Below are 11,097 nucleotides of genomic sequence, written 5' to 3'. Positions count from 1 at the left end.
TGCTTTTCCTGCGTGGCCTGGGAAGACAGGCGGGTTTGCTGCCCTGGACTCAAACCCCTGGAAGGTCGGGACCTGCGGGGACACAGCCTCCGGCCACGCGGACAGGCCTTCCTGGATTAAACTCAAGCCAGAAGGCTGGAGCCAAGAGAGGCAGACAGAGGCCCGTGTCCCACTGACCAGCTTTGACCCCCAGTCAAGCTGGGCCCGAAACCAAACACACCTGGACTTTTCCTACGGATGAGCCACCAACCCCCTTTCTGCTTAGGCCAGCCCGGCTCGGCTTCTCCATGTTCCTGCTGAGCGGACAGCAGAGGGTGCATCTGGAAGGTTCTGTTGCCCTCATCGCTCCTGGGCACCTCACACGCTCCCCAGCATGGCCAGCGTCCCGGGGGCCTCTGCGTCCATCTCTCAAACCTGCGGCCATGAGCTTGCAGGGAAGCCTTCCGTTCCATGCAGGCAGCTTGTTTATAAAGCGAGTGGCCGCTGAGATCCATCAATAAAAGGCCGTTGATATCCTGGGGCAAGGAGTCCGATTTAGAAACCGGACACGGATTCTAAATCAAATGAGAGGTCATTGAGAATGAGTGCCGTAGGTGACAGGGATTCTCTGCCACCACCCGCCCTCGCTCTAAAGTCTGAAAAGGCTGGAGGCCCCCGGGAATGCTCACACCGTAAATTACTTGTCCTTGCTGCTTGCAAGTTCTTCAGCACAGGTGCATGTGGCCCTGAAGCCTCCTGACCTAGTGATGGAGGGAGAAAGAAGGGGTGGAGTCCACCACTGTCCCCGAGGCCAGCGGCTTCCTGCACTGCTCCGAGGAGGCATGGGGGGCAGGCATGAGTACTTCACGGGCCCAGCCGGTGCCTGTGGGGCCCCTTGAGTCTCCATGTGTCCTCTCGTTACACAGATGTTTATAAAGTACCTGCTGTGTGCCGGGCACAGCCTGGGTTCTTGGTATAGAGCTGTCAACGGGACAGAAAAGGAGCTTGCTGTTAAGGGGGCTCACGTTCTGGTCATGGGGGGAGATAGACCTGCAGGAACAAACAGGTACAGGGTGTGCGCTTGAGGACGGTGAGAGGGGCCGCCCCGTGGGACAGGTACAGGGCATGCGCTTGAGGACGGTGAGGGGGGCCGCCCCGTGGGACAGGGCTGGTCCCAGGCTTTCTGAGCAGCCCTGTCCCTCTCCCCCTGGGCTCTGGGAGTGTCTCTGCCCCCACAACCCCAAAACATCTCCTCTCCAACCTGCAGCCGTTCCTGCAGTCCGTCCTAATATTTATTTCCTTTCTCAGGATTTTTTGTTTTACACATTTTGCAAGTTCATGAAAATTGTGCGATCCAAGCTTTTTCCTCTACAGACTAATGGAGTGAAGTCTTCTTGTCAGAAAGCATTTTTCTGAGTGATGAAATCTCCCTCACTGAGCACCACAGTCCAGATAAATGTGACGGTGACGCACAGCCCTCGTCCCTTTGAAATTCTCACCAGAGGCTCGGAACCAGCTGCAAGCCAGGGCGGGAAGTGGCTGTCCATGCGGGTGGCTGGCTCCTTGGCTGTGCCTGGCTCCTCAGCTGTGCCCAGCAGCGCCGTCCCCAACGTGCTCCTGAAGCTGACAGCTGGGGTTGGAATCCCAACACCTGCACTCATGGCCCATGGGGGAGGCTCCTGTCTGTAGAACGGGGACATTCATCTCTTGAGGTTGCTGTGAGGACAGGGTGGGCACAGGAGCTGTGTGTGTGCTGAGTGCCGTGTTACTGTTACTAGTTTCTTTCTAGAACAGCTCTGACCCCTGTACACCCTTGACGTCTGGTTGTAGGGTCAAGGCCTTGTCCAGTAGCCCTTGAAGGGTGCACCTGGCTCCCAGGGTCCCGTGCGCCCCACCCTGACCACACCTCAAACTGTGTCTCCTGCAGGTGCAGACAGATGAGCTACGCCCAGGATCTGCCCCAGGTCTCCGTGGTCTTCATCTTCGTCAACGAGGCACTGTCGGTCATCCTGCGCTCCGTGCACAGCGTGGTCAACCACACACCCTCCCAGCTCCTCAAGGAGGTCATCCTGGTGGACGACAACAGTGACAACGGTGAGTGGGCATGGCCTCGGCCTCGGCATGGTGCTCACGGGGCGGCTGCCTGTGGCTGGGTTGAGCTGGGGTTGGGTGGAGCCTTCCGGGACGGAGTGACAGAGGACCGCACCCCGTCTGTCCACGGGGCTCTAAAGCTACGGGGGTCCCTCCTGCCTTCCAGCCTCTATCATGACTCGTACATGCTGTCCCCAGTGTGTGGCTGCCCGTGCCTCTCTCTGCCTCCGTCACACAGCCTCTCCCCATGTGTCTGCATCCTCTCCTCTTCTCATGAGGACCCACACTAGACTCAGAGCTCGCCTCAAATCCAGGAGGATCTCATCTCAAGATCCTTAACTGGATACACCTACAAAGTCCCTGCTTCCAGACAAGCTCCCCTCTCAGGCTCCGGGTGGAGATGAAGTTGGGGTCAGCCACCCCACCCTCCACAGAGGCCAGCAGAGCTGAGCTTTCCTGGGTGCCACCTCCCGCCTCTCATGCCCACAGAGGCACCAGAGCTTGGCTGGACGGAGCTGGCGGCTGGAGCCCAAGCCCCGTGGTTCCTCAGCGCCACCCTCCTTAGCCTTAGGTGCCCTGAGGGCAGCACTGCTCACACCCTCTGGCACACAGGCTTGAAACGCCAAACAAGGATCTGGCACTGCCCCAGGCCTGTCTCCCATCTGCCCTTCCCAGGCGCAGAGCAGAGAGCCCACAGCCATGACACTCCCTCCGGAAATGGAGGGAAACATGGGCAGGCCCTTCCCGACCCCTTGTGGAGGCAGAAGGCTGTACCATGGGGCTGTGGGGCAAGCTCTGGCCTGCAGCAGGGCCCCAGCCCGGCAGCACCGTCTACACTGGGGTCTGTGTGCGGAGGACTGAATGGTGTGGCCGCCCTCCTGAGCCCTATCTCGCTGCAGAGGGTGGTGTGTGGGGAGGACCATCCAGTCCAGCTTGGCTACCTGTGTCTTGCCCTTGGCCACAGGGAGCTCCATCAGGACACCCTGCCTCCAGCATGGAGAGGCCACGTTTGTGTGTCCACCCATCCATCTGCGGACTTGGTTTTTTCACGGCTGACTGCTCAGCCCTGTGTCTCCCGTCTCCACAGCACGGGCTGCTTTCTGGTCTGGTGTCTTTCCTTGTTTGCTGTGTCTCCCACTGGAATGTCAGCGTCGTGAGGCTGGGGTCTCGTCTCTCTGTGACCTCCCACGCGGAACCGCGTGCAGCTCAGTGGGTCCTGAGAGAATGTTTACGAGACATCCATCCCACACGGGGCACGCAGCGTTTCCGGCCTTGGGTCTTGGTGGCCCCGCGCCGGCCAGCACCTGCCAGCGTGCTGAAGTCTTGTCTCTCCTCAGTGGAGCTCAAGTTCAATCTGGACCAGTATGTCAACAAGCGGTACCCAGGCCTCGTGAAGATCGTCCGCAATAGCCGGCGGGAAGGACTGATCCGCGCCCGGCTGCAGGGCTGGAAGGCGGCCACTGCCCCAGTCGTCGGCTTCTTCGATGCCCACGTCGAGTTCAACACGGGCTGGTAAGGGCCGGAACAGGCTGGACAGCCTGTCTCAACGGGTCCCCCTCCACCATCCCCCTCCTCAGCCGCTGTGCTGCTGCAGCCTGGCCGCTGGGGTGGCCCCAGGGCTGGGGTACCTGCCATAGCCTTCAGGAGCTGGGGCTGAGAGCCACCACCGAGTCCACCTGTTCGGTTACCTCTGCGGCCTCTCCGTGTCCAGCTCCCAAATGCAGAACCACTGGAGGGCAGGCCCAGCACGCACCCAAGGACATGGTTCTTAGAAGCTCTGAGGCATGTGTGTGAGGCTTGGTCTGTGCCCACCTTGCCCCGGGAGAACGTGACCCGTCCTGACTGCAGCAGTCTTGGGGACTATGTATCCCCCTCGAGGCAGGAACCTCAGATCAGGTGGGGTGGGGCTGAGGTGTACACGTCTGGCCTCTCAGGCCCTGCTCAGTCACTGGAGGTGGCCACAGGTGCCCTGGAGGCCTGAGCCGAGTGCGAGGGGCATGGGAAGTGAGCGCAGGCTTCACGTGAAGGTCCTGGGCTGAGGGTCACCTTGTGTATGGGGTCCTGGGGCCACCAGCACAAAGCACCCCTCCTGGGCGGCTCAGAGCAGCGGGACTTCACCTCAAGGTGTAGGCAGGGCCGAGTTTCCCCCAGAGGCTCCCGGCAAGGATCCCTCCTGCCTCTCTCAGCTCCTGGGGGCTGCAGCCCCGCCTCTGACCCCCACGCCCTCCCTGTGTCTGTCTCCCCATCCCTGCCTTGTGCAAGGACTCTTGTCATTAGAGTTGGGGCAGTCCAGGATGCCCCCATCCACACCCCAAAGCCAGCCCCACAGAGGTCAATTATGGGATACATAGTGTACAGGGGTGTGTGCCCGGCACCCAGGCCAGACGCTGCACCCACAATGCACAGGGGTGTGTGCCCTGCACCTCAGCCAGTCCTGCACCCACAATGCACAGGGGTGTGTGCCCCGTACCCAGGCCAGACCCCGCGCCCACAATGCACAGGGGTGTGTGCCCCGCACCTCAGCCAGTCCTGTGTCCACAATGCACAGGGGTGTGTGCCCCGCACCCAGGCCAGACCCTGCGCCCACAATGCACAGGGGTGTGTGCCCCGCACCTCAGCCAGTCCTGTGTCCACAATGCACAGGGGTGTGTGCCCCGCACCCAGGCCAGACCCTGCACCCACCATGCACAGGGGTGTGTGCCCCGCACCCAGGCCAGACCCTGCACCCACCATGCACAGGGGTGTGTGCCCTGCACCTCAGCCAGTCCTGCACCCATAATGCACAGGGGTGTGTGCCCCGCACCCGGTCCAGGCCCTGCCCCTGTCCACCCAACCACAGGGAAGACCCGGGAGGCCGTTTTCCCCACTTCCTGGAGAAACCAAAACTGAAGATTTTATATCAACTCTGCTAACTCATTTTTCTAAACTCTAAACTCAGGGAAATGCCAGCTGTGGTTGCCGCAGGGACTTTGGTGGGAAGTGGCAGCTGACGATCAATCTCAGGGTTACACGGAGGCCGGGGACTGTCACTGTTGGCTGGGACACCCCACTGCATGTGACCCTGGGCCTCCTGCCGGGTCCCCGGGGAACCTGGCGTTTTGGGGCTTCTCAAAACCTGTGGTTTCTGTAACAGCATCAGTGGGTTTGAGCGGGGACTTGGCACCTCTCAGGCTTCTCGCCTCACACTCGGCTTTCCTGGGGCATCTCAGCCCCCAGCCGGTGCTGTTCTGATGAGACGCTGCCTCCTCTGCCCTGTGCCCTCCCTGCCCCTTCCTCGCTCCTCCGCCGGGTGCTCCCCTTTCCCTCGATGTTCATCAGCTTCTGACGTGTTGTGCATGAATTGTGTTCTACTGCCTGCCCCCTCAGGGTCACCCCACACGGTCGCACAGGTTGTGCACTGCACAACTACACCCACAGCCTTTCAGTCCCTCTGATGCCACGTAAGCTCCCCGAGGCCTTAGGGCATGTGGGGGAGCCTTGCGTCTGTCACGTCAAAATGCAATTTTTTTTTTTTTTGAGACAGGGTCTCGCTCTGTCACCCAGGCTGCAGTGCAGTGGTGCGATCTCGGCTCACTGCAAGCTCCGCCTCCCGGGTTCACGCCGTTCTCCTGCCTCAGCCTCCTGAGTAGCCGGGACTACAGGCGCCCGCCACCTCGCCTGGCTAATTTTTTTTTTTTTTAGTAGAGACGGAGTTTCACTGTGTTAGCCAGGATGGTCTCGATCTCCTGACCTCGTGATCCGCCCGTCTCGGCCTCCCAAAGTGCTGGGATTACAGGTGTGAGCCACCGCCCCCGGCCAAAATGCAATTTTAAACCAGTGCAACTTTAATTTTCACAACTGAAAACCAAGTTATCCTTCTGCAAATAGCAAACCCTCCCATAACTGTTTCCACAAAGGATTCTGCCTTATTAGCAGACCTGGCATTTCCAGGGAGCTTTTCATCTCTGAAGCACTTTGCTAACAGTAATTAATTAATCCTCCTCACAAAACTGAAAGGCAGGTAAATACCAGGCCTCACACTCAGAGGGTGGGAAGGAGGGGTGAGGACAGCCACGTGGTCTCACAGGCAGGGTCAGGGCCTCGCCCCTCCCAACACCGGCCCTGCCTGAGCTGACCCAAATCTGCCCTCAGGCCGTCCTGCCCCTCACTGAAGCCTCTGGGCTCTGTGTCAGCTGGTGGCTAGGTGGCTGCAGCCCCATGGGACTCCAGCATGGATGGCGGCCTCTGCAGCCGTCTCACCTTGCCGTAGACTGTGGTGTCTCACCTGCTTCCCAGGACCCCTGCCTGGGATGGGGAATCACAGACAGCTGATGCCCACGTGGGCCGCTTCTGCTCACCTTCCTCTCTGCCCTTCTCGCCCCCCACTGCGCCATTGCTCTGTCCAGCCTCCTGGCCAGCCCTGCAGGCCCATCAGGCACACGCCGGGCTTTGGTGCAACTGCTGTTCCCGCCAAGACTTCCTCCACGCCTCCTTCCAGTCACTACCCAGGGCAGCCCTACTTAAAACTGTGAGCCCCTTCTACCACATCCATGACTGCTTATACCTCATCCTCTGTCCCGTCCTGGAGCGGGGCCACTGCACACTTGCACAGGTTCCGCACTGCACAACGGTGCGTGGTGGCTTTTCCATCCCACACTGTGTGAGCTCCCCATGACACGGATTGCTTTTATTCCTTAGTTCATGACTGTATTCCAATTTGTGGGAACAGGGCATGGCACATAGTAGATCCTCAATTAATTCTTGCAAATGAATGCAGCTCCCACAGGAATAAGAAAGGAGAGGAGGGACTCCGGGCTGGGCAGAGAGGAAGACTGAGCTGGAGAGCCCCGTGATGGACATAGCTGACTTCTTGTGGGCCCCTGGGCAGCCCTTCAGAGATGCTGCAGCTGGGCCAGCGTGGCCAGTGCCAGCGTCCCCCAGGGGCCAGCAGCATTCGAGGGGCTGCCCCAGCAGGGGTGAGGCCTTGGTCAGGGTGGGTCTGCTGCTGAGAGGGGCCCTGGGGCTTCCAAGTGAGGCTGTGGGTCCAGCTCAGCAGGGGGTGGCAGGGTTGGATGCAGACCAGGTGGGGCCTGGTCTCCCCTCCCTGTGGGCGAGTGGACCCTCCTCGGGGAGTGCAGTGGGCTGGGCCCCCCCACCCCCAACTCACGGCTGTGCCTCTGCAGGGCGGAGCCCGCACTGTCTCGGATCCGAGAGGACCGGCGTCGCATCGTGCTGCCAGCCATAGACAACATCAAGTACAGCACGTTTGAGGTGCAGCAGTACGCCAACGCTGCCCACGGCTACAACTGGGGCCTCTGGTGCATGTACATCATCCCCCCGCAGGACTGGCTGGACCGCGGCGATGAGTCGGCGCCCATCAGGTGAGCTGCCCCAGCAGGGGTCGAGGGCAGCCCTGCCTGGGAAGGAGCGGAGCAGGGCGAGGCGGGCGGGGGACGGGGCTGGGGATGGGGGCTGGGAACGGGGACTGGGGATGGGGGGTGGGGNGGGACTGGGGACAGGGGCTGGGGACGTCCCCCAGCAAGCACAGCCTGGTGCAGGGCCCTCGCAGAGACCATGGTGAGGGTTGGGCCAGGTGCTGGGGCCCCCGGCCTTTGCCATAAAAACTTGGCACACAGAGCTTGTCTGTATCACAGAGATGCAGATGCAGCCCTCGGGGCTCACTGGAGCCGGGACTAACGGCTTGAAGGTTATTTTTCTTCATTCAAAATGCACTTGATAATCCCCAATCAGCAGGAAAAGGATTGTGTTGTGTCAGGATTGCCTTGTGTTTGACATTTTAAAAATGAGTGAAATTCAGAGAACCCAATGGGAGGCACCTCCCACGGTTTTTGGCAGGCTCTGGATGCCCTGAGCTGCAGCAGGAGCAGACTCACTGGCCCCATCGAGTCTTCAGGGCATGGCTGCCCACTGCTCCTCATAGCCACCACCTGGAGAGCTGCTGAAACCCCCCCGTTCCAACCCTCAGCTAAAGGACAGGCAGCGACGTGAATAGACACTACCGAGGAGAATACTGGCCTGTGCCAGAAAGCTCATGAAAGGTGCTCCTCACGGTCCAGGGAGAGGCAAATTCAACCCGCAGTGAGATGGTGCTCCATGCCCACGGGGGTGGCTGACAGGTGCAGGCTGACAATACCAAGTGTTGACAAGGAGATGGCATAGACACAACTCTGGGACGTGGCTGGCAGGACTGTGAATCAGCACAGATGCTTTGCAAAACCAGCAGCTCCTTCTGAAGGCCCAAAACCCTCTCCAGTGTCCCCCTCCAGTGTCCCCCTCCAGTGTCCCTCCCTCTAGTGTCCCCCCAGTGTCCCCCTCCAGTGTCCCCCCCTCCAGTGTCCTCCCTCCAGTCCCCCCTCCAGTGTCCTCCCTCCAGTCCCCCCTCCAGTGTCCCTCCCTCCAGTGTCCCCTCCAGTGTCCCCTCCAATGTTCCCCTCCAGTGTCCCACTCCAGTGGCCCCTCCAGTGCCCCCCTCCGGTGTTCCCCTCCAGTGTCCCCACTCCAGTGTCCCCCCTCCAGTGTCCCACCTATCCCACTCCCAGGTGTTTTTCTCAAAATAAATGAGACATATGTACATGCAAAGGCTTCCACACAAACGTTCACAGTGGTGTTACTACAGTAACCTCCTGTGCGTCAGCAGGTGAATGGTTGAGCAGGGCAGACTCCCCCCGCATCACGGAATGCTCAGAAACAGGGAGGAGCGGACCCTTCCACGCCTAACAACATGGTGAGATGCAGAGGCTCGTGCTGAGCCTCGGAGCCACACATGGAAGAGAGTTTCTGCGTGATTCCTGCACACAGAATTCCACGGAAGGCAAAACTCATCCTGGGGCAGAGGCCGAGGGTCGGGGCTCACAGGGATGGGGCCTGGGACAGTTCCGGAGCAGCAGTGTTCTCTCCTGGACAAGGACGGGGTCTCCGTCCATCAGAATAGACCAAAATGCAAATATCACATGGATGCATTTCATTTTATATAGATTTCACCCCCCAAAGTTGGTTATAAAGAATAAATGAAATACTAAAGGCAGGTGTGGTGGTTCACGCCTGTAATCCCGACACTCGGGAGGCCGAGGTGGGTGGATTGCCTGAGCTCAGGATTTCGCCCTCCCTCATGGGGACAGAAACAGCAGACAGCCGCAAGGAGACGAGGCCGCCTTGGAAGTTCCGGGACAGCTTCCATAGTGGACGCCCAGCGTGACGATCGCAAAGGTGCACTCGGGTCCATGTGGTGGTGTTGCGGCCGGCGCCCCTGCTTCCGTGCTCAGCGTGCAGGCGTGCGGCCCGCTGGATTTATACGTTTTAGGGAGACGTAGGAATCAGTCCACACATGTCAGGGGCGCACTGGTTCAGTCCAAAAGGCAGGACGACCGCAAGTGGGGAATTCCAGGTCATGGGTGGATTCAAAGATTTTCTGACTGGTAACTGGTTATTATCTAAAGACCGACATCAATAGAAAGGAGTGTCTGGTTAAGATAAGGGGTTGTGGAGACCAGGGTTTTATGATGCAGATGAAACCTCCAGGTATCAGGCTTCAGAACAAGCTTCAGAAAGAAGAGATTGTAAATGTTTCTTATCAGACTTAAAAAGGGGCCAGATTTCTGGTTAATCTCATCTGGGTCAGAAAAGACCTCCAAAGGAAAAGGAAGTGTCTACGGAATGTGGAGTCCCCCACAAGAGGCCGCATCGCAGGTCATTTCAAAATACATCAAAGAAGTATGTTTTGGGGTAAAATACTTAATTTCTTTCAGGGCCTGTTAACTGTCATTTTGGATGCGTTTTATCTCTACAAAGAGTCTGTTTGGTCAGACTTAACATCTCCGTTTTAGTGTTCCTGAATTCCAAAGGGAGGAGGGTCTGAGGGGGCTTGTCCAAACCCCCTTCCCATCAGGACCTGAGCTGGTTTTCCTGGGTTACTTTGGGGTGCCTTTGGTTGAGAAGGGGCTCCATTCAATTGGTTGGGGGTCTTAGAATTTTATTCTTGGTTGACAGAACCAATACTTAATCATTTTCACATGAAATCTTATTTTATGTGAAAATGATTTCTACTCTTTGAAAATTGGAAGATTCTAGGCCCCGATTCTTACTCAGTCTTGATGAGCTGACGCTGAGTTGCGGCTGCTCCCTGGGACAGAGCAGAGCCACAGTCACCACCAGTCCCAACAGCCACTCCCAGCAAGCCTGTCTGTCCTGTATTGTTTATTGTTTGCTGATGCCGCTGCTCCACTTGGGGAAGTATTTCTCTAGAGTTGGGTCCTCACGGAGAGAGGGAGGATAGGGATAGACCAAGAGGATTGACTATTTCAAGAAAAAGAAGATGAAGTCTTTCAGTCCATCATGTTCAGCACGTGAAACTAGTCGTCTCCTCTCTTGTACTTCACCTGCCTGACCTTCATGTAAGTGAGTTCGTCAAAACTCACCCTGGAGGACCAGAGTCTGGGTGAGACCCTGTCAGAAATGAGCTCCCCACTCACTAGAGGGTCACAGAGTCACATGCTGGAGCCTTGTCAGAATCACTCCCCTCGCATAGGGGACCAGAGTAACAGACAACAGCCCGGTCAGAATCACTCCCCTCATGCTGGAGGATCAGGAATAACAGGCGAGAGAAAAAAATAAGAAGGGCACGATGCCAATCATCGCTGAAACCGAGAACACATTCTCCTCGTCTTTCTCCTTTTGCATACGCTTGAAAATTTCCATAAATGAAAGTAAATATGCATATTAAAAGCAACGGAGGGGCCAGGTGCGGTGGCTCACACCTGTATTTCCAGCACTTTGGGAGGCCGAGGCGGGTGGATCACCTGAGTTCAGGAGTTCCCAGCCTGGCGAAACCCCGTCTCTACTAAAAATACAAAAATTAGCAGGGCGTGGTATCAGGTGCCTGTAATCCCAGCTACTCTGGAGGCTGAGGCAGGAGAATTGCTTGAACAGAGGAGGCGGAGGTTGCAGTGAGCTGAGATCGTGCCTTTGCACTCCAGCCTGGGCGACAAGAGCGAAATTCAGTCTTAAAAAAAAAAAAAAAAACAGTGGAGG

The 11,097-nt window shown here is 58.0% G+C and overlaps 1 protein-coding gene across 2 annotated transcripts in view; it reads left to right on the top strand.

Moving 5' to 3' along the window:
* Positions 1-308: 308 nt before the first annotated feature.
* LOC108527510 (polypeptide N-acetylgalactosaminyltransferase 9) overlaps positions 309-11,097 on the top strand; it is a 63,958-nt gene continuing 53,169 nt past the window's right edge. The window contains exons 1-4 of one of the 2 annotated variants that reach the window (XM_017868830.1): positions 309-327; positions 1,907-2,073; positions 3,408-3,582; positions 7,233-7,430. In XM_017868830.1, the coding sequence (XP_017724319.1) occupies positions 1,917-2,073; positions 3,408-3,582; positions 7,233-7,430 (530 nt within the window). In that variant the 5' untranslated portion in view covers positions 309-327; positions 1,907-1,916. Of the gene's footprint in view, positions 328-1,906; positions 2,074-3,407; positions 3,583-7,232; positions 7,431-11,097 lie in introns of those variants that run through there. The other variant, XM_017868831.1, reaches the window with a different exon arrangement.

The sequence above is a fragment of the Rhinopithecus bieti genome, unplaced genomic scaffold (assembly GCF_001698545.2).
Source record: "Rhinopithecus bieti isolate Rb0 unplaced genomic scaffold, ASM169854v2 scaffold_4907, whole genome shotgun sequence".
Taxonomy (NCBI): Eukaryota; Metazoa; Chordata; class Mammalia; order Primates; family Cercopithecidae; genus Rhinopithecus; species Rhinopithecus bieti.
The sequence above is the reverse complement of the archived record's forward strand: the minus strand, read 5'-3'. Positions and strand labels throughout refer to the sequence as shown.